This window comes from Cheilinus undulatus, linkage group 14 (genome assembly GCF_018320785.1).
Source record: "Cheilinus undulatus linkage group 14, ASM1832078v1, whole genome shotgun sequence".
In the NCBI taxonomy this organism is placed as follows: Eukaryota; Metazoa; Chordata; class Actinopteri; order Labriformes; family Labridae; genus Cheilinus; species Cheilinus undulatus.
The window spans coordinates 21056990-21084729 of NC_054878.1; the positions used below are offsets into that span (position 1 = coordinate 21056990).

The 27740-nt window shown below is 39.1% G+C and overlaps 3 protein-coding genes across 3 annotated transcripts in view; 1 reads left to right on the forward strand and 2 right to left on the reverse strand.

Moving 5' to 3' along the window:
• Positions 1-9025, reverse strand: part of ino80 (INO80 complex ATPase subunit) — a 60347-nt gene extending 51322 nt beyond the window's left edge. Inside the window, exons 1-16 of the mRNA XM_041805219.1 lie at positions 8898-9025; positions 7163-7226; positions 6630-6821; positions 6286-6446; positions 6096-6163; positions 5776-5922; positions 5550-5670; positions 5227-5432; positions 5044-5097; positions 4666-4869; positions 4355-4559; positions 4042-4109; positions 3722-3943; positions 3485-3565; positions 1271-1366; positions 428-487 (exon numbers count right to left, since the gene is read on the reverse strand). Coding sequence (XP_041661153.1) covers positions 428-487; positions 1271-1366; positions 3485-3565; positions 3722-3943; positions 4042-4109; positions 4355-4559; positions 4666-4869; positions 5044-5097; positions 5227-5432; positions 5550-5670; positions 5776-5922; positions 6096-6163; positions 6286-6446; positions 6630-6781 — 1845 coding nt within the window. The 5' untranslated portion in view covers positions 6782-6821; positions 7163-7226; positions 8898-9025. The remainder of the gene's footprint in view (positions 1-427; positions 488-1270; positions 1367-3484; positions 3566-3721; positions 3944-4041; positions 4110-4354; positions 4560-4665; positions 4870-5043; positions 5098-5226; positions 5433-5549; positions 5671-5775; positions 5923-6095; positions 6164-6285; positions 6447-6629; positions 6822-7162; positions 7227-8897) is intronic.
• A 1235-nt stretch (positions 9026-10260) lies between these two features.
• vps18 (VPS18 core subunit of CORVET and HOPS complexes) lies at positions 10261-16109 on the reverse strand. Its single transcript, XM_041805831.1, has 9 exons — positions 15715-16109; positions 15429-15570; positions 15157-15248; positions 14493-14743; positions 13943-14296; positions 12581-13843; positions 11707-11916; positions 11270-11506; positions 10261-11137 (listed from the first exon to the last, which is right to left on the reverse strand). Exons 1-9 carry the CDS (start codon positions 15815-15817, stop codon positions 10847-10849), a joined length of 2943 nt encoding a protein of 980 aa, XP_041661765.1. The 5' UTR covers positions 15818-16109; the 3' UTR covers positions 10261-10846.
• Positions 16110-17370: 1261 nt separating this feature from the next.
• On the forward strand, positions 17371-21035 carry rhov (ras homolog family member V). Its single transcript, XM_041804647.1, has 3 exons — positions 17371-17697; positions 18795-18853; positions 19266-21035. The coding sequence occupies exons 1-3, from the start codon at positions 17493-17495 to the stop codon at positions 19710-19712; spliced, it is 711 nt and encodes a 236-aa protein (XP_041660581.1). The 5' UTR covers positions 17371-17492; the 3' UTR covers positions 19713-21035.
• The last annotated feature ends 6705 nt before the right edge of the window (positions 21036-27740 follow it).

Sequence of the window (27740 nt, forward strand, 5' to 3'; positions counted from 1 at the left end):
GATGTTCAGATTTCTAATATTTTTTTTAGGTTGGAAACTGCTATCAGTGTGTAGGTGTCAGACAGTTTTAGTTTTGTTTTAAACATTTTCCAACTGCAGAGATCAGACTTAATGATTTTCCTTAAGATTAAGGTTGTCAAAATGTGGTACCTTTCCAATATAAGGGCTCTAAAAGAAACAATATGCATCATTTGTTATTGCTGTGGTATTGTAATGGGTATCAGTATCATATTATTATAATTTGCCCACAGTGGTCAAAAAAAATTTTACAAACCAGGCACTGCTCAAAGGAGATTTAGGCATTTTTGTTTCCAGCATTATTTTTGTTTTAGTTTTACAAGTTGGTTTTACAAGTTATTGCTATAAGCATTTCTTCATTATAGAACAAAGGGTCTGTCTTGGTTCTGTTTAAGTATCTGTGTCTTACCTGGCTCCAAAACTTCCTTATCACTTTGCGATCATGAGGGTTCCCCCAGTATGGCAACACCTGTGAAAAACAGGAGGGTAGGGTCTTTCAGCTCAACAAAGTAACATCCAAATAATCTCTTCTGTGGGAATCCATCTCACATAAACCTTGATAAAAAAACTTGTCCATAACACTTTACTGAGCAGTGTAACAAAAACAGAGCCACAGGGATGTTCCCAGTGGAGGCATTCAGGCATAGCATCATGTATGAATCACTGGCTCTGTCGCTGAGCTGTTGATGTACAATATAATGTGAAAAGATTTACACATCATTACATCACTCATCACTTGCTGGTATTCCATTGTTTTCAGTCAGTGTTGCTTTGAGTGTTCAGGAAGCTTATCTTCAAATTGTGTAATAGGCTCTTTTCACAGCTCATTAGCAACACAGACTGGGAGAGATTTATTTTCAAAGATGTGGAGAAAATGGGCAAAACAGAGTGTTGAACAACACAAAAAAGTTATGTTCAATATAGTATAGTGTGTATGTGTACATGTGTGAACCATCACTAACATGCTGATGTGTTTAATAAATGAGAACAGGAAATATATTTTTCAAAATAAAGCCACTGCAATGAAGGTATTTGCAGCTTTTGAGTCATGCGTTAACAGATGCTATGGTGGTGCAACATTGCCCCCTAGTGAACAGCTCTGGAAATGTTTGCAGATTGTCGCCATTCTTTCTGGATTATGCTCATTTTTTCTTAAAGCAGAATCACAGCACTGGGTTTAATTCATGAGTTAAATTGTTTTTGCAGGTCTGCCTGCCAGCGTGTCCCTCATCGGCACTCTCAATATCCTCACCTTAAACTTGGGCACAAAGCGGGTGAACTCCTGGTGCCAGTTGTTTAGAGTGGATGCAGGAGAGATGATCAGGAATGGACCCCAGATGTTGTCTCTCTGTTAAAAGACAATAACATAGTTTTTCAGCCACTGCAAGAGGGGTTTTTGAGCACATGAGTGTGCACGTAATTACAGGAAACTGTGGAGGAAGACAACATGAATGTTCCTGTCAGCAATACTTTAATGTTAAGGAGCACAGATTTCCCCTCAATTTAACTCTTCATTCCTTTTGTGCTATACGAGATCTAAAGAGCCAAAAATCAGCTAGTCACAACAACATCACAACTCACATGAGTCACTGGATTAAAAAAGCGATAGAAATTAAGTGTTAAGTGTTTTATAAGTGAGTAGGCAACAGAGATAATTAGATATCCTGCCTAAAGCAAAGGAAGAAAGTGGGGAGCATGACGGGAGGATCTGTGAGAAGCCTAAAACACAAGCAGGTTGGAAGTAAAGGAAGAGAAACACACGTAAGAGAAAAGCAGTCAGAAAGAAAAAACAAAGCATCGTGTTAATGTAGGGACAGGACTAAGTTCTTATCCTTTATGCCATGGTGATAAATTGTGTTGGTGAAGAGAAAAGAAAGTCAGAATAAATTCAAATTGTTGTGGTGGCTGCTAAAAAGTCTTTGGACATTGCTGGTGTTACCGGAGAGGAAGTGAAGCAGCTGCTGAAAGAGGGTCCCCAATCCAGGCTTCAGACCCTTGTTGAAAACAGAGGGTGAGATGATGGGAAATAGGAATGGGTGTTGATATGGTATCCTGGGGTATTTAAAAATAGCCCCTGTGTTGCTTTAATTACGATCATGAAGATGGTGCTGTGCAATGAGCCCATGTTTCTAATAAATGCCTTAAGAGTGCACAATCCTTTGCAGATCTCCTGTTAATTACGTCAAGCTAATTTGTCAAATAAAGTACTTTCCAAAAATAAGGGATTGGCTATTTAGACGTGCATATATACTCACATGTCATGGCATGTCACTGTGCTATGGTCCCTAAAAGCAAACAGTTATACGTGTATATCTGGTTATGATGCATGTATGAAGGCAGGGTATATACAGAAAATCTGTCATTAAATTTAATACCTTTATTCAAGATTTTCTTCATACATTTTAAGACCATATTTTGTGCTGATTGAAAGATAAAAATATGAAATAATAGAAAAAAGTATTTTTGTTGTAGCATGCAAGCTAAGCTTTCTAGTAGCATTTTAAGATCAGACTATGAGAAAAAAAATACACTTTAGTTTGATACCAAAAAGTAACTGTCAATGGAAGCTCAGATGTTTTTAGTTAAGCAACCTTAAAGTGGTCATAGTATAGTCATAATAGCCACTTTACTGTAGCAGCTGAAAAGCTATTGCTTACTATAGTTGAGTTCTATTCATTATAATACTGTATTTCCATAAGTCTAGATTGACTGAGTATTCTCCCAGCATACAACAGAAATACCAGCACATCTTAATTCATTGATTGTGTGCCTTTAGTATGTATGCACATAACAAAACCAGAAAAAATAGCCTACAACCATGTTTGATGAATATACAAGTTTTAATGCAAACAATTTTTAAAGCCTTATAATCTTGCATGTAAGACTTTTTAATACTTTTCAAAAGCCTTAATTTTCAATTGATTCTTTTTTTTCTTCTTTTAAGACCCTGCAGAAACCCTGGCAGATGACGTTCACCAGAACTTGTTGGTAATTTTGGGCGCCATTGTTGCGCATTGTGAAAATAAATTATATTTTTAGATTAAAGGCACTTTTTAAAAAGGACTGTATGAAATACGTGAAGAGGTGTGCTCTGCTCACTGTACTTGTACGTGCACGCCAGCAGATGCTTGGTCCAACCAGTTTCTCAAATAATGAGTTTTTAAACATCTGGCATTAATACCGTATTCCATGGGAAAAGTTTTGGAAGGTTTAAAGGGAAAGAAAGTATTATCCTTGTTATAGTAGTGATATACTGCAATCTGACTTCTAGTCCAAAGGTAAGCAGTCATGCAACTTTATGGCCAACCTCCTTTGAAAACCACCAGAGAGAAAGATGTCGACAAAGAAGGAGACAAAGACGAAGAAGAGGAAGAGAAAGAAAAAGAAGAAGAACTGAATATGCCATGACCCTTTTGAAAGAGTGTGCTGGAAGTAGACATTTTTGTTCTGGTGCCCTCTCTCTCACCTCTGCCAGGTGTGCCAACAGAGCAATGCTCTGCACTGTCTTCCCCAAGCCCATCTCATCTGCCAGGATTCCATTGATTCCCTGCAGAAAAAGAAAACAAAGAAAGAAATGAATCATCCAGCATGACCTTAAACATCACTGCTGTCAACCCAAAAAAAAAAAAAAACTGAGCGTTAAAAAGGAAATACTAAACAAATCCAGTCTGCTCTGTACTGACTGCCACACTGCTGTGTGTACCTGTTCGTAGAGGTTGGCCAGCCAGTTCATGCCCTTGAGTTGGTAACCCTTCAGTTTGCCGTTGAAAATTGTGGGCTGAGGAATCTCTTCACCTGCATGAATGGATGGGTTGGAGAGGCTGTAGCTCTCCCCAAACCCAGAGCTTGCCCCTGAAGTGGAGCCATAGGCCGTGTGCAGTGATGCACTGCGACTGTCCTTAGCCTCCTCATCAAACATGCGTGTCTGTATAGAGAACAAAACCATTAGCAGAGAAGAGACGGGATTTCTTTATGCATTTGCAGGTCAAGAGTTATTATGTGGATATGACTGCATCAACTCACCCTCTCCTGATGAATCTGGTAGGCTTCTTTGGCATTTCTCAAGGCCTGGGACTTGTAGTGTTCGCTATCTGAATTGACACATGTTCAACTTGTGAATAAAGATATTACTATGATTTAATTACACATTTACCCATATTTCAAACACATAAGGGTCAAAACAAGAAATATTAATTATGGATAGAAAAGAAACTTAAGAGGCAATAGATATTACCCCCCTGATACATTCAGAATCTCTGTTGTTCATTAAAAGGGACTTGAAAAAAATAACAAGTTTCAGTCCGTGACCGACTCTGCTCAAACAGAGTAAACATACCGTAGTCCTCCTGTCCCATGTTAACCATCACGCCTCCTCCGATGTCAATCTGTCTTTGCGCTGCAGTGTCTTCAAGCTTACTCAGGATCTCCTCCTGAGCCTTGTCTTCCTCTGGACCCCCCATGCTGGCTTTCCCACTCATGAAATGAGCATACAGCTCTGTCTGAGTGATGAGGAAATTCAGTTTACGCTGCTGACGCTTGGCCTGTGAATAGTAACGTGGAGAGAAGAAGGAAATGCTTTAACTTCCCTACTCAAACAGTTCGATGTAATGCAGTCAAATATTTACAAAGACAGCTATGCCTACTGACCTCTCTCATCTCCTCATCTAGTTTGCGTTGCTCCAGCGCCTCCTTCTCTGCCCTCTTCCTGTGCTCCTTCTCCACTTTGTCATACTTCTTCCAGTAAAGCATCATCTCCTTGGTAAGGCGGCGAGCACGGGGTAATGTCTCCTTGCAGTTCTTCTGGGCTTGGATGGCTGCACGTCGAACCTCTCTCATGCACTGATGGGCCAACTGTGTCAAAAAATACAGAGGTTTAAATTCAGCTTAATCTACAATTCATTTTTGATAAATCAGGAATTTTAGAACTAGAGTCACAAGGCCATAAGCAACAGAAGTATGAGCAATAAATCAAGTAGATTTAACTAAAAGATAATAAAGCTTTATGAAAGAATCTCTAAAACTTACCTTTTTAGCATTGGTTAATACCAAATTCTTTGCAGAGGTCTTCTGCTTGAAAGTCTGTATAGAGGCACAGATTGGAAATTATGAACATGACAAGCAATAATGCATTAGGCACTTCACCTAACAATTCGTGAAGTCATAAGATAACTTTTTCCCCGGTACTTTTTTAGTGTGCTACACACTAACCTTGGGGATCTCCTTTTTAGCGATTGTTAGCCAGACTTTACGTCTCCGTGCATTCAGCTGCTCAATGGTTAGATGTTTCTTCTTCACAACAGGCAGAGGAGCATCATGGGAGAACTTTGCAAAGATCTTTGTCACATAAGGACGCCCTTCATCCAGAAATTCTCCCTCTCCTCGTTTCTTCTTTTTCTTCACCTTTTTTAATTTCGCTTTAAAAAGAAAAAGTATGAAACCCTCACAATTATTGCAACACTTGCACAGTTTTTTCCTTAGATTGTAAAATTATCCCTCTATCAAATTTCTAGTGTGTCTTGTTTTGTATTTACCCTTAAATTTCTTCTCATCTTTTATCTTCTTCTTCTTTGGCCCCAGTAGGTGGCGTTGTTGCTCATAAAAGAGGTCATGAGTGGAGAGGAGGCCAGTGCTGTAATACTGATATTGGTGAAGCTGTTGGAAAAGTACTCAAATGTAAACAACAGTAGTGATAACAACATGGCACAAACGTGTGTGAGGTTAATTCTGATTATCACTGGGCACTGTGTGTGTTTATACCTCTCTGTCAGAGTGAAACTTGCTCTGATGCTGCCTGGTGAAGCGATGCAGCCTCAGCATATCATGCAGCTCCTCCCGAGATAAACAGAAGTCAGAGTCATCTGAGTCTGTGTCTGAATCTGTGGTGTCATCAATCAGCAGTATATTCTGCATGAGACAGAGGAAGAGGAATATATTCAGAGGATGGAAGAGATTTTTTATGGTGAATGAGAAGAAGGTAGACATATAGAAGCAGTCAAATGTTCTGAACAACGTGGTTGTATTGTGTAATCAAACTGTTAGAATACTTTGATACGAAGGAAAATACTTCTATAACATACCTTCAGCCATTTTCTGTTTTTCTTCAGCTTGGAAAAATTGTAAAAACTAGTTTTGTCTGCCTTTTGGTCTGTGGGAAGGGAAAACATACAATACATGAGCATGAAATCTTCCATAAATAGTAATGATGCCACCAAGAGTGTGTATGTTCAGTAACATGTGAATAACACATCAGTGATTCTTGAGTCTAACCTTGAAGCAGGATTCCATTGAGAGGCTTTCCTTCTGCCAACCCATCCCTTTCCTCACATGGCTCAGTCTTCACTGTCAGCGCTGTATGCTGAGTGGAGGGATCCAGGGAAAGCCCTGACCCCAGTGCACCATCACTTTCATCACTATCATCACTGTCATCACTGGAACATCGGAAACACATAGATGTGTGTCAGCTCTTCCTCTATAACTAATGCTTTTGCAGCACTGACCTCCATATACAAACAAGAGCTGTCTTTTACCTTCAGTTTAAAGTGCAACAAATACAAAAGCGAAGTACCCAGAGACTATAAGCAAACCATTAATGCCCATCATTTTTCCTGTACCTGGTTATATCTCTGTTGAAGACGGTGGCAGTCTGGCGCAGGAAACTGTCCAACCTCAGGGATCTTTCCAAACGCTGCAGGTAGAGAGGTTTGGCCAGGCCAGACCTCTCCGATGGTCCAACCTCCAGCCGGCCACCCTGCCCTGACGCCATGCAGCACAGAGAGCTCTGCCCGGCAGAGCAGCAACTTTTACTGAAGAGAGATGTAAGAAGGAGAGAAAAGGGAGCAGGCAGATGTCTCAAGGTCAGAATGAGTAGTGCAGAACACTGCTTACAGTGGGATGAGTAAGGCTCTGCTGATAAACACCTAAATCAAAGCTAAACCTAAAAGTAAAAATGTTGACAGCACAAGAATCTTTATAAATAACCTCCTTTTAGCAGTGTTTCACACCTTCCAATTACGGCCTACAGCTCATATCTTCTCATGTAGACAAAATAGTCCTTTAGGTCAAATTTCTGCCTAGCTAAAATCTTGGGCATGCAGAATTTCAACAGTAAAAGAACAGCAAAATTAAACATGAACAATGGACCTACCTTCTCAGTAAGGGATGTCATTGTTCTTTCTTCCAAGATTAACATTCATACAAAGGTTAAAACCCTACAAGATAAAAGTAAAAAGCACAGTTATACACTGATGTTCATAATAATACATTTATATTTTCTCTGTTCAAGTGATCTCTTACATGTGCTTTGTTTAGAGGGAGTTTATTTTGTTACACAATAATTGTAATCTGAATTTTATTCAAGTGTGCATGATTTACAGATTTACACCATTTCATTATCTCTATGCATACATACTGACAACAATGCATCTTTTGTGCATTATCACATGCATAGATACACTTATGTATGCTATCCCTGTGCATAATCTATGTATAAACACATCTGTACATACAAAGTCTATGCAAAGGGGCTATGTGCAATCACATCAGCACTTTAAATAAACATGCCAGTGGCAAATGTGCAACTTCCTCTCTCACATTGCAATTGCAATGTGCAATACATCAGCATGTTGACACCTTATGTACCTTCTGTCCACGTTTATTCATGTGCACTGAAATAAATAAAATAAAACAAATAGGCATAACTATTTTTTTTATAAAGAATATATTACAATGGATAAATAATACAGGAAATTGTAGGTCACATAAAACTACAATAAACACATTGTATGTAACTTACTTTTCTATTTACTATGGAGAATTTTATCTGTTGGTTTATGTTAACTATTTCTTCACCATTTTTGTATAAAACACAAGTTATGTTACATTAATTTCAGTAAATTCTGGGTAGATAAAGAGGTTCCCAATTAATTAAAATCGTTTAATTCTTCCTTCAAAATGGACTTTAGACACGTATTAGTATGAAATATTATCATTTCGTGTTTGAATGCTGAATTGTACTGAATGTAAATATTTTTTTTGTAAACTTAAATTACTTGTACCCTGTTATTACCAGTCATTATATATTCACTTGACTTTCTGAACAAGTTTCACAGCCTTGCCTATTTGATTATCGCAAATATTTGGATAAAGGAAGGGTGAATAATAGTTTTGCCTTCTTGTGAATTTTAGAGCTTCTTTAGCCTAAATATCAATAAGCTTCCTTTCCTATCTGTTCCGTTATGTTGTGATAAGCTTGCTAGCATGTCCAGGCTAGCGTTAGCCGCAAGCTAACCTTGGTTTGTGAACTGCTGTAGCTTTACAGCTAACGACCGTTAGCCGCTTTGCTGGAGAAGCGCAGGCAGTTACCTCTGATCTATGATAGTGAGGGGTCAAGGTACTGGTTTGTGCACACTGACAGATAACTGGCATGCGTAAACATCATTAAATATGTAGATTAGCTTCTGTGGTCGTTTCCTAAACCTTCAGCCTTTGTTTCAGAGCTAATTCCTCCGTGCTATCTCTTGTCTAATGTAGCTTTTCATCACAGACGTTAGCTTGTCGTATATTAAGGTGTTTTGACACAGACGTCCTCTCGCACCATAAATATGAAGTATTCAAATCGACCCTGTCTCTTTAAGGCCACCACCTCCCCGCCTAAACAATGTATGAAGATATGATATTAGTATATTGATAATTGTTAAACACGCTAGTCGTGATGCGGCGACAGCAAGGCCCTCCGCCCGCGCCTCTCGTACTCTTGCTACGGACACTAGCGGGGACTCGGTTGCCTGGTGAACGAATGATCCCCATGTTTTAATTCTCTCCCTCCCGGCCATCTTCCCCCATTGCTCCTTCGCCATAACAACCACCACGAAGTCTCTCACCTCGACCCCGTGTCCCCCTTTTCGCCTCTCTCTTCGTTGCTGCCGACTCTCGGTTCTCTGACTCCAAAATGGCGGTTTGAGGCGCCGAGCGAGTCTGTGAGCTTTGAGTCGGCAGCAACAGCAGAGAGGCGGCCACTTTCTGTTACTGAGAGAGCAGAGACACGACGCCATGGCGAGGATACAGCAAGGAGCAGGCGTCTTAATCAATCACAGAGAGAGGGACGCTCAAATGTCTATGTTTCCTTGGACATAATTGTGACATTCAATGCAAGCAGAGCCTTTCGCTGTGGTGGTAAAGAACACGTCCGCTACTGTGTGCAATTTTGGACCTTTGATGCGCAACTTATACACAGCAATCGATGAGTTTCCGAAGTTGATTAGTAGTGTCTGCTCTCAGCGAAGATTACCGAGCAACGTCTTACGTCACAGTAAAGGAAGTCCTTTTTAGGTATGGTGAGAAAGTTTGATACAAGAAAAATGTTTGTCACTTAGGAGAAATTTTCTGTCTTCCAATATAAAAATGTATGTATTTTATTGGCCCTGATATGATATGTCACTGCCAATTTATAGTCGCAATGACGATATAAAGTATTAGAAAAGTTGGAAAAATACATTGGCAATATAGTACAATTATTTATATTGCAGAATCAATGTACTCTTGTAAAAGGGAAGTGAGAATTATATTTAAAGCAGGTTACAGAGAGCACGCCTGCAGTCTGTTAATTAAAACTTTAAGATCTGGTGGAGTTGCAGACACTCAGTTATGTTTAGAGCAAAAGGTAGAGAATTACCTTTTCCTTATTTTATTCTTGAAGGTAGGTGCAGTCAGCTGCTTCTCTATCTCCTCTGAATGTTACTTTAATATCACTTTCTCATTAACTAACTTCGCAGGCCCACTGTTGAACAACCGTGTCTTGAGTGGGAGGCAGGTAAAATAATTATAAATAGAAATTATTTTTTCTTCTCCCTTTGCTTTTCTGGACATGGAATGTTATGGTATTGTGAATTATTTCTTTGTGAGAAAACGTGAACTTTACCATGACCAGAACAAATAAAAATGAATGAATGAACATTTCTTATGATAAAGCTAATGATATTGTAAATATGATGCCTACTGCCACGGAAGTGTACAGTCAAATCTTCAGTGGCTGAATGAACAAAATATTACCCCCTTATACTTTGAATATGAGTGCCTTGATCATGCTTCAGCATCATGATTTGCTGATTTTTATACTCCTATAGGAGCTTCAGATGTACACCCGAGGCACTGAGATTAGTATCATTCATTACCTTGGTTAAATTAATTTCAAAAATCATTTGGTGGGTATTAATTACACTTCAAACAACTTGAATAATCAGTCCATCAGTATTGACAAGCTTTAATTGGTCATATCTGGATTGTGAAACAGTGAGTTAATGCAGTTTTTAAATCTGACCTTCACTGACTGGAAGATAAACACAGAGCTGTACAGCAGAGCAGATAAAATGAGTAGGAATCATAGATATGCTCTAAGTGCAGGTTTCCAAAAGACAAAACAGTGCATGGCCAAGTGAGTTAACAGATGTTTAGTGCAGTTATATCTGATTACAGCTTTCAAACCCTTTTCTGCCTTTACAACCCAAAGGATCAAGCACATTGTACAAACTGTACAACCCTTTCTATTCGTTACATCTCTAGATAATCTTGTGTCATTGCCAACAGTTTCCCCTGTTAACTAAACATTCCTGTACAACGTGCAAAGGTCTATAAATTAGCCTCAAATACTGCCAGCAAAATAAGTGTTTTCTGAACTGAAGCTGATGCAGATTCCTGCAATAGGCACTTCCAACAGGCAATCAGGTAACGTCTGTGTCCACTGTACTGGTCAGTGCTACTGATGTTGCAATTTCAATCACATATAAATGGCATACATATCTTTTCACATTGAGGAAAGCTACGGAGGTTGAATTCATAGCCAGCTGGATTTCTCCTCCTCAAATTTCAGTGGGTCAATAAAAGGCTTGTCGATCGACTTGATCATCAGTTCGCCGCAGTAAACGCATTCTGACGCAATGATGTCATCAATGTCTGATTTTATCTGCTCACGGCTTGAGCCTGCATTGCCCTTTCCCAGGCTAGCCGTGTCCCCTTCATCCTTTGTCACCGTGCGATGGCGTGACGATTGTGTTGTTGAAGCCAGCTTTTTCTGCAGTTCTTCCAAACGTGTCTGCTTGTACACCGATAGGTGAGGGCTCACTTCCTAGAAGCCAGAAGTAAAAAAACAAAAAAAAAAAGGGAACACATGGAATAAATACTACAGATAAAAAATCACATGTGCAATGGCATATACCAAGATTAAAAAAGCAAAGTTAAGGTAGTTTTGTTTAAGTACCTGGAGAAGGCAGTCATAGTGGAACATGTGTCCACACAGAAACAGATAGAAGGGCCTGTTGAGTAATGGAAAGTCACAAGCAGCACACTTTTCTTGGGAATCCACCACACCATATTTGTTCCTCATTTCCTGGATGTCTTCTCTGATGCGTTTAGCGCTTTCCGTGGCCTCCTCCATTTCCTGCTTCAGCTCCTCAATGTGCTGATTGTACTCCTCCAGGGAGCTGCAGATGGCCTCCTAGGACATCGTATGGAACAGACATTAAAGTTGTTGAATTTAATCTATGTGGTATATGTTTATCTTGTTATATACACCAAACATGCATGTTACAAATAAGTGATTGTAGAAAACACCCAGAATTTTTAGCCAGTGGCACCCACTAGAGCTAATGTATTTTTGTTAATTGAGTTAATTGAGACAACACCAATCTTCCAGACCTTAAAATGGTCAATGGTGACAAAGTCTGGGAAGAAGGGCAGGATGTCTTCGATCTTGAGCAGATTGCAGCTGGACAGACAGTTCATGGCTTTTTTCACATCTTTCTCCTCCTGCACCACATGCCGGGCGATTTTAAGCCAAAGCTTTTTCCTCAGCTCCTCGTCATCCTCAGGTAGGTCTGCACAGGACTTTGCCAAGTCTACATCCACCTATTGATGAAAATATAACACAAGTACAAAACAATTAATCAAATTATGTATAAGATTTAAAGTAACAGGAATGTTTAATTACAGTCACGCTGGCTTACAGTTATATTGCTCATGCCCCTAATAATACACTACTCAATATCCTTATTTAAACCAAAATAGCAACAGTATGGGTGACAAATACAGATATTTTAGTTTAAAATAAACACATTACTCTGCCACTTGACTTACCATATCACCAAGACTTAGGGCAACACAGACAAAAGTTTACTGGCTGAGAAAGACGTTGACAGTTTATAAAAGGCAAAAAGAAAGCAGGATAATGTTAAAACTAATTTCATACTGCAGTGAATATATACATCAATTCTGCAATTTAAGAGACTATTTAAGCCGACAGATAATAAGCTTTTGTTATATACGGTTATACAACTGCATCACAATATACCAAATCACTGCATGCAGACATTTTTTAGATTTTATCTTTGGGCTTTTCATGCCTTTGCTTATAGAGCAAGACAGTGAATAGAGTCATAAAAAGGGATGAGAGAGTAGTGAATAACAGGTTGGAAGGGAGCCACTTGAACCCAGGCCACCAGTGTATATGGGGCAAAGTCTAGCCTCTTAGCCACCATGGATGGATGAGTAAGCTTTAAATGCAATCACGTACTTGCAAAGCGAGATCCACTGCCTCTTCATACAGTTCCATGATCCTATACACCAGAACACAAGCTTGGAGGTAGCCGTGTTCAGCACACAGCCTGAGAGCGTACTTCAGGTCATAGTGGATCTCTGAGGAGTGTGTTCCTGCCTGCTCCAGATACCACAGCAAAGAGTCTGGTTTATACTTTGCATAGAGCGACAGCAGGTAGTTGTGGATAGCCTCCTCGGTCACAGTCAGCTCGTACACACAGAACTCCATATAGCGGATGGTTTCGTTGATCTGCTGAGTGCTGCCCATCTGGCTGTAGTTCATCAGAGCCGGAATTAGCTTCTTTGGGTCCAAACGCTTCCCCATCTGTATCCATGCATCTACCACTTTCTTGGGAATGTGCTGCATGAGTACAGGGGAGAACTTGTAGAAGAGCTTTTGATCGCAGTGCTTTGAGAGGACTTCCAGAGCAGCGCTGAAGTCATCATGTTGGCAGTAGTGGGAGATCACTCTCTCGTAATCCTGCATGACAACTGAGAAATAAACCATGTCATCCACATTGCCGTGGCTGGCCAGCAGGTCGTAGATGGTGCTACGGTTGTTATACAGGCACTCTTTATGTTTGGAGTTGCTGAGGAAGTGGCGAAACTCCTCACGGGTCTCCTGGAAGATAACGCTGTTGCCATCACTCTCCAGCTGCCCGAGTCGGTTCAGATAAAGCTCGGCTAGCCAGGTGACCAACAAAGTGATCTGAGTTCTTTCACTTGGTTTTAAATTATGAAGTTTCTTCAGCAGAAACTCCTTCAGGGCTTCTTCTTGTTTGGCTTCAATGAACTTGAGTGCTATCTCTTCAAAGTAGTTCTGTGTCAGCGCATAGCATTTAGCGCTCTCAATGTAACGCTTGTTTTGGAAGCAGTGCTCTGCCTCCTTGGCCAACACCATGTCCATGCACTCAGGCCGATCTCTGCAGTACTCCTTCGCCAGATCAAATTTACTCATGCTCATGTACATCTGCCACACATCTCTGGCTTCACGCTGGACGTGGTACCGGAAAACCGCCCGCTCTGTGTAGATCCACACCAAGCCGCCTATTGGATCTTTGATCATTTTCTTAAGGGTACCAAATTTATCTGGGAACACATCCTCATAGACCACCTGTCCATTCAGGGTGCAGATGGCTTTAACCCGGTCGTGGAGCAGGAGCAGAAAGTGGAACTGAGTTAGCACAATGGAGATAGGCTTGTTGGCACTTATATCGATGTCTGGAGTGTACTCCCACACCTGTTTTAATGCAGGGAAAGAAATACAGAGAGAAAATGTGAAACAAATACAGAGATTAAAAAATAAAGTTAAAAAGAGCATAAATCTTTGCAAAATTACCTGCACATCACTCAAGAGAGAATCAGGCCTGACATAGTCCAGCTGACCATAAAGAACTCCATTTCCCATCATCCAGGCAAACGCTTTAGGGGAGGTGCGAAGCTTAGAGGTGTAGAAAGTGATCTCGCTGTAGCCCATGTTGGCTGGGAACTCCTGGAAACTAGGCAGCAGGTCCTGGTTCTGGCTGAAGATGGAGCTGAAGCCCTGCTGCTCAGAGCCCTCAGCCACTTTCCCCACAAACTGGAACAGGCGTTTGCGAGTGGTAGCAATGATGAAGTACTTGTTCTCCAAACCACGCTCCACCTCAAGACAGCAGACAGGTGCAGGCTTTCCATCCTCCTCCAGGGCATGGACCTGTCTCAGGCAGAAAATATGTCATTAAGGATGCAAAACAAATACATAAATCATGTTATTATTTTTAAGGGTGTTTTATGATTACAGATTACAGTTTGGATCCACAAAATGTAAATTCTTACAACAAAGTCTGAGAAAAACCCTTGTTACATTTTTTTTTCTTACATGCAAAAAACACCAGTCTTCAATGTCTAACCTGTCTGAAGAATTGATCTGGATTGGTGTTGAACAGACTGCCTTCAGTAGCAGAGATCTCAGCCTCAAAGATGATGCCTTGACTGGTGCCGACAAGGATGGGTCCAGTGTTGGTCTCGTTTCCCAGCATCTTGTTCCAGCCTACGCTCTCAATGAGGTGGCCTCTCCAGCGAGACAAGCTGCGCACCTTCTGAGTGTTCCTGTTGAGGTACAGACACTCACTGGTGCTCAGGCTGATCAGTAGATGAGAACCTGCAGTGGGAAAATAAAGAGGTTATAGTTGCTGTTAATAAGACATAATAATGATACTTCTAAAGTAATCTTATAATTTATTTAGAAACATCTTGTGTTTAATTTTAGAGCTGCAGTCTCAGATTTTTTTATTCCTGCAAGTAAGAATTTTTCCAACAAAAAACAATAAACGTTCTGTATACAAATCACTGGATTAAAAAGAAACAAACTAATATGTTGCAAGAGGGTTTACAGGACCATTTAATACAAGCTCCTGAATAAAGGCTGCAGTGTTAACAGTCAAAATTTACCAGAAAAGATAATGCAAATCTGCAGGTAATATTATAAAATGTAATATTCCAAGAAGTTTCAGAAAAATTCAAAACAGTCTTTATTTGTCTTTTGAAAGTAGTATCTAAAAAAATTTTTCTCACCAGTGGGGTCCAGGAACAACTTGTGCACTTTGCTCTCATCTTTCCTCCCTAATTCTGTCTGATTAGGTTGATCAGGCTTGGCCAGGTCAATCCTGTATATCACAACATAACATCTGAGATTGGAATCAGCATCTTGTAGAAGCTCAACTAAAGAACAGCAGCCAACAACAGATGAATGCAGCTCATTACAGTGACTGTGAATCAGATTAATCGAATCAAAACCATTAATAGAACAGTCAACATTATGACAGTGTTATGATTCTTCTATTTGCCTCAACAGGGTGTCCTTTCCCAGACTCATGCACAGCTGGTTGTTGCAGACAGCAAGATGGTTTATCTTCTCAGGTGGAGTAAAATCGATCCTCTGCTTGTTGAATATTGGCTTCTCTTCCTCGAGCCTCACATTCACAAATCCTAATGAACAAGTGTCAATATCACGTCAAGAATAGCCTCCATCGACAAAAACAATGTTAAAAGAAAATTTTCATGCGTCTAAGTTATTAACTCGTAATAGCATCTTCGCAGATAGAGCATCTCCACAAAGTGGAAGCAGCCTACCTGAATGTGTTAGCCCGATATTGGCAGATGACAAGCGGCCGTGCTGCTGCGCACTTTGCCTGGTGTTCTGAGAGTCCTCGTACTCATCAAGAATGGAAGCCATTGTTGAATTTCCCTTGTTTCACCTTCAAAACTCTTTGTGGAGTTTCGCAGTAATATAAAATCACAGACTAGCAGGATAGTTTTCCTAAAACGACATGGCTAAACAGCTAACAGGTTATCAAAACATCCAGCCGTTAAGGGCGTATGATGTATATCCTCTCAACGCATGCGCCCTAATTGATAAGCAGGATGCAAAATATATTATCTTATACCGTACTTTACATATGAATAGATTTAATTTCAATCATTCGTGCTACAATGACAAGGGCTAGGCTAGCTTCGAAGTACACAACAAAGGGTGGACCCGGAGAATCAGGTGACACAGAGAATCATGTGATCATATTTAATGTAATTCTTCACCCTGACACCAGGGAGCGCAGTTTGTTTATAGTATGAAGTAGTGGATCTTCAAAGTTTAGTCGGTGATGATTTCTGTGGGGACAAAAATTCTAAAATTCTTTGATTCAGTATTTGTAAGTGCACTTTGATAGTATTAAACTTTACAATGTAAGCATGGACAATGATCAGCGACACATTAAAGTTCAGTCTTAAATCAATTCAAATAACTATTTGAAGTCTAATGAAAAAAAGTACAATTGCAAATATAAACAATATACAATGAAACCATAGGTTTATAAACAACATATACATTATATTTATATCTATATACAAATATGAATATTATAAACAGACGGTTTCAAATAAAGGTTTCATATATTTAGAGTAACAACATTTAAATGGGCTACATGAATCAAACCGTGCAATTAGAGTGAAAAATATGATGCAAAGAGAAAAAGATTTAAACTGGAAATAAATATATAAACAGCCTGTTTATATATAGCACAGGGCAATGTGTTATGGACCACTTCTGAGTGAACAAAGTGGTTGCACTGTAGTGCAATAGAGTTTAAAAAAATGAATATATCAATATATCAGAGTAACACTGATTGTTGAATGGTGACTGGTGAGTAGTTGAGTGCTAAATGAAGATTTTCTGATCATTTCATTATTTCACAGTGTGTAGTGAAAAGATTTTGTCTTCTATCCAACCAGTAAACATATAGCCAACATGAAATAAATATATAATTCAAAGTGAAAAAAACACAGGAAAGTGATCAAAGTAAACATTTTAAAACAATCAGAACATATTCTTTATAATATAATTTAGATACACAATCTAAATAAACAATGGATGAATATCTTGGTACCTTTTGTGTCATGAGATATACATAGGCATATATTCATTTAAATGCAAAAAGTGAAAACCTTATATGATATAAAGAATTCACTGACTCAAGACATAAAAGATTCAAGGTATAACGCAACTACTATTATTTTAAATGGTAAACTTTTAAATAAATAAGCCTTCACAAAAATGTAGGCGTCCAAAACAAACTCAACTTTCCTTTATCTATCTATCTATCTATCTATCTATCTATCTATCTAGGAGCCTTTCTCTCTGTCTTTTCTCAGTGGGAGTGTCTATGCAAATCACAACCTGTCTGATCACAAAGTTTCCTACATCTTCCCTCCCAACTCATGTCTCCCGTCAGTCACAACAGGACAGACGACCTGGCGGTATGTAACTTACTGAACAGCCTCTCAGCTTTCATTCAGTGTCAGTGAGATCAGGAAAGAGCAGAGTCGGTGTTCAGAGCTTTAATGCGCGGCTCGACATGCCACCTAACATGGATTATTTCTACCACGAGTCCCGAGTCCCCTCCGCCTGCGGGCTGACCCGGGAGGACGAGCTGGAGCCCGGGGTGATCAGCTGTATGCTGGTGGGCGACGGAGCTGTGGGGAAGACTAGCATGATAGTTAGCTACACCTCCAATGGATATCCTACAGAGTACCAGCAGACTGGGTTTGATGTCTTCTCTGGTGAGTATGTTTTTTCTTAATTGTTTAGACTGCTTATCTGCCTAAATATGTCGTTTCTCAACTGGTGAGCCAGGACCCAACAGTTTGTCACGGAACTTTTTTCTCTAGTCCTGAATACATGCGGTGAAAAGTCTTTGATGTATGGAAGCCTTAAGCGGACCTACATTTACTTTTTTACCTCCAGTTTACCAATTGCTGATGAGATCTCTTTGGGTTGTTGGCTTGATATTTCAGCTCATTTGTGTCCTTTTATTGGGACAACAAAAGTGGTTTACTAATGCTGATACATAAATTTCTTGGGATATGTAGACAAAAACAAAAAAGTGCTAACAAGGCATTGAGAGCAAAGCAAAATGTTTGCATGCATGCTCTTCAAAGGTTTTTTTTAAAGAATTTGCGTTTCAAACATGTTTTTCCCTTGTCTTTTTTGTTAAATTTGGTTCTAAAGTCTTAACTGCAACATGTTTTCCAATAAATATAACAAGAGGTTGAAAATGTTTGAAATTTGGCTGAAAATTTATCATTAAGAGTGTGACAGTGGGTCCTTTGAGACTAGGCCAGTTGGGAACCACTGGTCTAAAATGTTATAAATGTCAATATTATATCTTATAATATGTTTGGACTCCCATTCATTATTAATGTGTTCTCTTTTTTGTTATTTTTTAAATATTTTTCAAAATTCTCATAGATAGCCCCCCTTATAGGATTGATAAAGTTGTTTGAATTTAATTAGATTGATATAAAAAAAAGAGATGTAATAACTTAAATTGACTTCCCATATATTTCTGAAGATGTTTAAATATGTAGTAAGGACAGAAGTTAATTTTGATAGTAAAAATATAGTAAACATTGCATAAAAGTGCAGAAAAGCTGAATATTCTTACATGGTTCAGTATTAAGAACACATTTTAAATAACAGACTTATAACTATAGATGTTACATGAGTTTACATGCCATACAATATATAAAGTCAAACAAGTGGTTCCTGAAACCCTAATGATTGAAGGGTTAATAATGTATGATAGGTACTGTGTGTGCATAAATTTATGAGCTAAAAATACAAAATAAACTAAATTATGACTCTTCTTTGTTTACAGGCCAGGTCCAAGTGGAAGGATCTCCAGTCAAAGTTCAGCTTCTGGACACTGCTGGACAGGTAAGAGTATAGTTTTGTTTGCTAATCCAGGATTTGTGTGGTCATGTGCCTCCATAATATCTTCACAGATAGTTTTTCTGTTGTACTTAGCCTTTATTTACAACTACAATCAGTGTTCCAAAAGTTTTCTGACAATTGAGGGCTTTGTTACAGTTGATATTTCCAAATTTAAACCATTGATAGCCGTCATTAAAATGATACATAGGTGACTTTAATGTTATGAAAGATGAATGAAAGTTCAATCATTGCTTCATCATCGCTTCATCCCATCTGTGACTCAGTAACAGTGAGGTTTCACCATGTATTTTAATGTATGACTGATCTTTTCCTGACTTTAGAGTGACTCAGTCTCTTTCACTCTACCATGTCTGCACAGTGTGATTGACACATCATTTCTTTATGTTCCCTTCAGGAGGAATTTGATGAATTTAGGGCTCTGTCATACGCCCACACGGACGTCTTCCTCCTCTGCTTCAGCATGGTCAACCCCACCTCATTTCACAACATCACCAAAAAGTGGGTTTCAGAAATCCGGGCCCATAATCCTTCCTCACCTATTGTTCTTGTTGGGACTCAATCGGACCTTCTGCTTGACGTGAATGTCCTCATCAATCTGGACCGTTCTAATGTGAAGCCAGTTCTAAGTTCCAGAGCCAGGAGCATGGCAGAGAAGATCAGGGCTACGGACTACATCGAGTGTTCGTCACTCACGCAAAAGAACTTAAAGGAGGCATTTGATGCCGCCATCTTCGCTGCCATTAAGAACAAGACTCGCAAGAGCAAGAAGAGGAGGTTTTCTGACAGGCGCACTAAAGCTTTCTCCAGGTGTAGCTGGAAGAAATTCTTCTGCTTTGTCTGAACTTATTAACAGACTTTAACCCTGTGGGACACAAAACTCTTATTTATTTATACTTTTGATGTTACAGCGCTGATCTGTGGCGGGCTGGCATCCTTCCCTGATGAATATTTGGCTTATTTTATTCTGGGATGCCAAATGGTGCAGGGAAATAAAACATGAGCACAAACAAGAGAGCAGAAAGGATTATGGGTCAATCTTTGAAAGGGTCTGGTTTCACTCAGGACAGCTTTGTCTATTTATATTATGTTTAGATATGTTCATCAGGGTCTTATAAAAATGCATCGTGTGTTATAATCAAAGTGTGTATATGCTCTCCTTTGTTTGCACCAATGGTAAGACTTGTGTGAAAAGCACAGTGAGTTGAGGTTGAGGGAGGGAAAGATATCACTAACACAGAAACAGAGAGAGAGCACAGGCCATCATGTAAATGTTGTTGATTTGCATGCTGTGCTTTGCTGCCTTGAATACAAGTGAAAGTGTCTGTTCTCTGTTTGAGCAGAAGGGCGTTAGCTACTTCTTGTATTCTCACTGTCTGGCCTCTCCAGCCTATTTATATGCAGCAGCTGCAAGTTCATGTTGCAGTGTGAGATGCCACATTTATACCTGCATGTGAAAGTTCCCCTGGCTGGTATTTTCTAGTCTACAAGTCGTCTGCCTACAAATCATCTGCAGGTTTATATTGTCACAAATCATGAATTATTGTATTACTTAGGTTTTGATTCTCAAATTGACACAGGAACTTAATTGGAAATCCTCTTGTCTAAGCTGAAAGGTTGCATGGGAGCAGCAATCATTGGCTTTTTGTCTCTCGCTCCCATCAATCTGCATCTGTGAAAGCTAGCACTGCAGGAGTCTTGACTTCCACCCTGCAGAACCTCCCACTTGGCTTTTTTTATTCACCTCTCTTTGTTTGTATGCTCAGTGCGCTCCTTATCTTATATAAGCCCTGTAAGCACTGAGTTAGAGGAAACTTACGTGCCTTCTTTTGAATGTAAGTGTAAACTTATACACACACTTTGATTTAAAAAAAGCCTTGCAGGTCTGCAATGTAAAGTGATGCCAGTTTTCACCCCCATGTAAGATTTGGAGGATCTCAGAGTGAGGACATAGCTTTATTATGCTTCTTGTGGAAGTTAACTGAATGTAATATTCTGTTTGTTTAAACAGTTTTTTTCATGTTTTCTGAAAATGAAATATAAAAGACATGGATTTTAAATGCATTATTGTACTCTACTGATTTTTTTGGTCACACTTTATGTCCCTGTCACTAATCTGAATAATCATCTCTTTCTCTAACATGTTTGTCTTTTTTACATGTCAGAGTGATGCAAATAAATGAAGTGAAAACTATAGCCCTTGTCTTATATGTGTTTTTAAGATAGCTTTTGTTTAATGTTATGACAAATAATTGCTTACCAGGTCTGACAGAATCAACTTTACATCCATGAGAGTCAGGTTTTTAAGGAAGTCATGAAAAGCACCAAAGAGCATTGTTCCCTGCAGGGATTCTGAATAATCCTACCTACCACTCCAGGTAGTTTTCCTGGACCATTACTCTATCTAAGGATATGATAAGTAACCCTTCAGCCTCCAGCTGAGCCTCAGGCCTACCATTTCTAAAACAATCCACATGATGGCTGACGAGGTTCGGCTCTGCCATGCTGTGACTGATTGCTGTGTCTGATTGTGCTGTTTTCAACCTGGCTGGAAAGATGGATGAGTGGCATTCAAAAGAAAGCAAATGAGACAAATTCACTGGTTGAGAATAATCAGAAGCATTGTGTTTGAGTTACTCTAATACATTGTGAAAGATGTCACTGAACATAACAGAAATACAGACTGTAATACGTTTGTTTTAAGCTGATGTTGGTGGAAAAGAAAATTCAGGGATGGAGGTGTCTTTGTGCACTGAGCTTAAGTATTTGTGACAAGGAGATAAGTGCAGAGCAGAGAGGGTTTAAGAAGCCATTTTCCGACCTGAATGCGCCACAATACATTTGTTCAAAGCAGATTGAATGAGTCACAGATGAGCAAAAAAAAAACACCCAGACTGATCCTAATTCATCAGAAATCTGTTTGCCATTAGTCAGAGCGCTGTCCATCCTGCAGTCATGTGTCAGGGTTCTGTTAAACGACTGTTATCAACAAATTAAAGCAGGACATCCTTCGTCTTGGCCTGATGACCTCATATGGAGAGGTCATAGAGAAGGGCTGATGTTTTGCCACCTGACACCACTGACAAGGCTGGACTGGAGATGAACTTTGGTTTGACCCTTAGGGAACCCGCTGAGGAGGTTTGAAAATCTCCCAGTGACTTTTGAAGGTGGATACCAAAAAGGGAGCCGTAACTTGAATTATTAAAGCTGCCTTTATATATATATATTTACAAGGCACCCATGTGGGGATAAAGGGAAGAGCTCTCTGGGGCCTGGCCACACTGGGGGCCAATAGAGAACAGCAAAACATGGTTCATTGTGAAGTAAAACTGTGATAACCATATTTTATGTTTTACCTGAATAAAAACCACTCTTATTAAAGAAACACTTGTTCTTTAAATGCCTCTATGCAGTCTTCGTCAAAAGTTAAACCCAATTTCTCAAAAAAAAAACAAAAAAAAAAACAATAGTGGCAAAAATGGGTGAAAATGTACAAAAACAGGCAGAAAAACTGGTGAAAGAAGTTTAATTGACCAAAATGGTTTTAAGGTAGAAAAAGCAGGCTGAAAGAGTGTGAAAAATGGATGAAAAGTTGCACCAAGACTAGCACCAAAGCTACTGCTCCAACAGAAACACTGATACTATCGATGAATTACAATTGGGGAGGACTTGTTCTCAGGCTTTGTCAGGGGCCCAGCCAAATCTGTGGACAGGCCCGTAAAAAGCGCATCAAAACAATCATACTGTGTGCTGGTTAGCTTGTGCTGATAGCTCCTTGGAGGTTTCAGCATCTTAAAAGTGATTTAAAGCTGATAAATGTTAATGTTGTGTTTCACTCCTCTGTCATCAGTATTTTCATCGCATGTTTAAGTAATAAAGCTGTAAAAGCCCATTGTTTAATACCGATCAAGTGATAGACAATAGCAGCTAGCTAGTGCCTGAATTGTTGGCTAATACAAAAAATAGTTCAAAGAGGAGTAAATGTTTGACTTAGATTTATGAAAAGGGGAATTGGACTTTGAATAACTGTTGTCCATTCCTGCTAAAGACAAACAGCTAACTGCTTGCCAACACAGTAGCCATTTAAAATGAATAAGCTTACTTTAATTGTCATTTCCCCATTTACAGCTAAGTATGTTCCTTTTTACAGGCCAAATAACAGCCAAGTATTATTCTATAAGGCAGAAGCATGTTGTAGGTCCTGTTATTCTGAATTTATAACCTCAGCCTTAACTGCAGCATATCATTAGCTAAGACTAACCCAAACCTGTGTTAAAAGCGAATGAGTTTTGTCTGTTTATGAAAGAGCCTTGAATAAATGTTGACTGTTTTGTGACCCACAAAAGCAAACAAGACCCTCAGTGACAAGATTGATTACTGCTTTACACAGTAACGCCTACCTCTGTGTATATGTCAGAGGTGGGCTTTACTTTAATGCACACTGCTGTAATAGACGTTATTTTCCACTGTAAGGATCCTTTATGTGGGATAAATGTGACCGTCAAAAGATAACAGGATAATATTTACTGTCAAAAAACATCACTTACTTGTTTCCAATACAAAAACAAAGGCAACACCAAATCTACATATGGTGAAAGTTATTCAAGGGAGAGTTTTAGGCCAGCTATTCAATACCTTAATCTTAATCAATAATGAAAGTACATGCCTTTCTAGACAGGTGCCAAACAGACAAGAGAATCAAGCCGATATCATGCAGATTTTTGGACAACAGGCAACTTTCTTATTTAACCAAGACTGACTAATAACCAGCTGTCCAAGCACAATGTTTTCTTTTATGTAGTAATGTTTCATATTGGTAAATCGCAGTGATAAATGAGTCAAACTGGTGCAGTCATAACTGAGAAAAGATGTTGAAAGTGACAAAAGTGAAACAAAAGTTCTTATCAACCACACAGGCAGTTTGCAAGAGGCTGGGATGAAATCCAGGAATCACATCTTATCAACAGTTGAAATCTGTCTAGATTGCTTTACACTGTGTCTGTCCTTTTCAGAAAGTATGGGGATGTTCTGCTTTGTGTTAAAGCAAGTGAGTGTCTGGAGCTCTGCTGCCATAAAGATCTTAAAAGCTTGCCGGGTCAAGGCAGGTCATGACTCTCATTTTCAAAGGTCATGCCTTATTTATGACTCTTTTCCGACCCAGCTTGCATTTTTCCATTAAAAAGGCGTTTTTGAAGACATCAATGGCCATGGTGGATAAGACATTTAAAAGTCCTGTCCACTGAAAGTTTTAGGGGGCTACTTGAAGATGTTGATCAAACTAGAAGGTCTGGAACACATTTTTTGGGGGAAAATTAGCTCTTGTCACTGGATTTGTCCAAGACTGTCTGGTTGCAGGCGATAGCTCTAAACACCCCCTCTTGCAGAACACTACAGTGAGACATTGCCTCTGTCAAGATAGAAATGCACACTGAAGCATAAAAATATCATTGGGTTAAAATTCTAGTTTGGGTTAGGGTAAGGATTGAGGTTAGGGTTGGGATACCAAAAGTTTAAAGTTAAAAACCTGACCTACAAAACCTGATTACAAAACGATAAAGCCAGCTAAACAGTCGGCTTACAGGAATAAAACTTGTCTTCCATGAACACACCCTAACACAGATAGCATAGTTGAAGCTGATTCAGCAACATCAGCTACGTAAATAACGTAGGTGATGTAGCTGACGACTGTGTACCTTTTACAGTTTTCCACATCTCATAAACCCATATTTTATTCACATGAAATAGCTACTTAGCAAACAGATCACGCTTATGAAGCTACGTTAGCTTATGCTATGCTTGATAAATCTAACTAGCAAAATTAGCTACAAAGATACATCGCCACATTGCTAGCATAGTTATGCTAGCATAAGCTACATTTGCTAAGGCTCATGTTGCGAAAGCAAGCATTGCTCCATTGGCTTATGTAGTAACATTAAGCATAGCTATGTTAGCTTTAACAAAAGCTAACAGAGCAACTGTGTGAGTCCTGTTAGCAACTTTAACACCAGCTGTAAGTTTAGTCCGTCATTGCCATGGAATCCAAAGTCATAGCATCACACACCAGTGACATGAACAGGGAAGAAACCGGCGCAGTGTGACATTACAAGGCCAAATCCCCATTTAGTCTAGTTTTATTTAATAAAACTTAAAAGGATTTTACTCCACTTTTAGCCAATAAAAAGTCCTAACATTTTAGTCTTTACTTTTAGTACAAACAGATATTTTCTTTTAACTAATTTATAAGCTGTATTTTAAAAATGATAGAATTCTAAAACATCCATTTTAATGCACCAGCAAGACTGTCATTGACTCAAATATATTTATGAAACATACCTTAAATAAAAAGGGGACAAATATGGATTAACGCCCAACAGTCTTGATAAAAAGTAAATCTAATTTTCGTCAGTTTTACACCAAGATTTAATTTTAGTTAGTCTAAAGTAAAAATCAAAAGTGTGAAAACAAAGTATTAGCTCTCTTAAGAAAAGTTGGATTTCATGTTTCAGTAGCAATACATAACAAATCCACCACTCATCGCCAAAAGCCACCAAACTCTCTCTACATGTTACGTACGTCAGTATCAGGGGGTCTTTACTTTCTTTGCAGTCAAAGTTGCTCAGCCATTGCTGTCTATGTACAGTCCATTCTTCTGTGAAAACTTTCTTACCATCAGTACTTTAACACGCACAGTCAAAGCTACAAATGTACAGTAAGACTATCAGGATTTTCAACTGGACAACTGTGCTTGTCCAAGTATACAAGAAAAGTGATTCATTTAACAACAAAAGCATGCTCAAATCTATTATGCAAAGTTGCAATATGCCACTTTTAGATCGTCACTAAAGAGCTCAACAGTTCCTGCCCACTTTTCGGCAGCATTGGTTCCAGAGGCAAAATAAGTCATTCGAATCCCCCATAGACATTTTGTAAAGCCTTTATTACTACGCTTTGACCAAGCTAACCAGCTGCCTGAGTACTCATGAATATAAAACATTTGATTCTGCGCAAAAATGGCATTTGAAAAATGGAGAAAAAGTTGAGAACTATGGATCCCATCAGCCATTGTGATTCATTTATTTGTTGTTATTAGTAGCTTTTTAAGCTTTCAAACCATGTATTTACCTTTTTACCATACACTTATCTTTATCATGCTGATTGTATATGGAATGATAATATTGCATTATTAGTCTTTTCCATTGTAACTGGAGACACCTTCAATTAGAGACGTCACTATGACACTCTTGGATTGTGGATATTGTAGTATTTTTGGCTGGAATTGCAAAAAAACTATGTTTTTCTTAAAATGAAGTTGATATCTTACAAATGTTCGTCTTCTCAAAGAGCATATACCTCTTGTAACTCTCAGGTAGCTCATGGTAAATCTGACTTGGATATTTCTGATGATATGGCTAATAATCAAATCCACTATGGAGAAAATGAATGGGATTATTGCTTCTGGGACCACACTGTTGAGCCCTATAGCACCTGATCACTAACAAGTTGGCATGCGCCTGACCGGTTGCATGTTGAATACAAAATCATAAATGCTTTTATAGCTTTGGACTTTTCTCACATCCTCTACACTTCAGTACAAATATCATGCACTTTGTCTCCCTATCTTATGGTGATTTCTAAAGGGAGATGAAAATGCATCTTCTGCACTGGTTAGCATTTATGCTGTTCAGCTTCCAGGTCAAAACCCAGCATGTAGACTGCAGAGCATTAGCAAAAAACCTAGTCTGATTGAGCTTTTACACATGGGTAAATCAATCTCCAGCTGCATTATCTAGGTTTTTTGCTCTGACTTGGAAAAATTTGAATTGGTATGACTTCAGTCAGACTAACCTGTTCACATGCATTTTAAACGTCTAGTTTTAGTCAGACTAACAATAATTCATCTTCTTCTAACTGCATGTAAACGTACTGATTGTCTCTGAACCATCCTTCTTTATGTCGTTGGGCACATTATTCATATGAAAAATTATAAGTGTTTACGTCTCGTCTTTAGATTGGATTTCAGTGACAACTACAAAATGTTTCTGGAGAAATGCTATTATAAATCAGGTCTGTCTTCTTTCAGACACTAAAAATCAAATGATCAAAGTAGACCACTAAATTAGATTTCTTCCCCTGCCTTTCAGTAAATCCCACAATACAGATGCTGTGCTATTATCTGACCATAATAAAACAAAATGTCCTGTCTTAAATGAGCATTGTTGAGCACTCATACATGATTCAAACACTGACACATGTACATGTTGTACAGGCACAATGCACTCTTTGAGCAACAGTGAAAGCCATGTCAGACAGGTTTTTGGTTCCCAGGAGTTCAGTGAACTCTTCCTTCTCTGTTTTTTCTCATGGTTAGTCATCTTTATTTTCTCTCATCCTCACACGGGGCTGGTCCTCCTCCCAGGATCTCCTGCTTTTTTACAATTGTGTCAGGAGCAGTCAGCCAGGTCTTCCTCTGGCTCAGGGCCAGTTTCACTCTTGCTGGGTTTCACTGTAGTTGAAGATTTGGCAACCAGGCCTGGGAATCAGCAGGTGCACAGACAGGTCTGCCCAGCCCAGGATGAAGCCGATTGGCTCACTGCGGCTGCTCCTCGGCCATTGAAATTGGCAGTTTGGACATTTGGAAGGAGACTTGGCGTGACTTTTAGCTTCTCTTTCACACAGAGAAAAAAAACTGTTGTTGTTGTCATTGTATTTCTATCTAACTGGCTGAGGCTGTATTTATGGGAATCTTTGACAGGTGTGTGACATTCAGACAGGCAGTGGCACACATAACAAAACAAACATAAAAACTACAATTCACTTGTCCTCATATTCATAGCACTTCAACAGTTCAAACAGAAAAAAAAATATTTAATAG

Bases quoted from the DNA above. Each gene is read 5' to 3' on its own strand.
- vps18 (XM_041805831.1), bottom strand. From the start codon at position 15,817: ATGGCTTCCATTCTTGATGAGTACGAGGACTCTCAGAACACCAGGCAA. The intron at 15,571-15,714 runs GTAGGCTGCTTC...CTTGTTCATTAG, and splicing joins TATCGGGCTAACACATTCAG to GATTTGTGAATGTGAGGCTC. The intron at 14,744-15,156 runs GTGAGAAAAATT...TTCCCACTGCAG, and splicing joins GTTGTTCCTGGACCCCACTG to GTTCTCATCTACTGATCAGC.
- rhov (XM_041804647.1), top strand. From the start codon at position 17,493: ATGCCACCTAACATGGATTATTTCTACCACGAGTCCCGAGTCCCCTCC. The intron at 17,698-18,794 runs GTGAGTATGTTT...CTTTGTTTACAG, and splicing joins TGGGTTTGATGTCTTCTCTG to GCCAGGTCCAAGTGGAAGGA. The intron at 18,854-19,265 runs GTAAGAGTATAG...TGTTCCCTTCAG, and splicing joins TTCTGGACACTGCTGGACAG to GAGGAATTTGATGAATTTAG.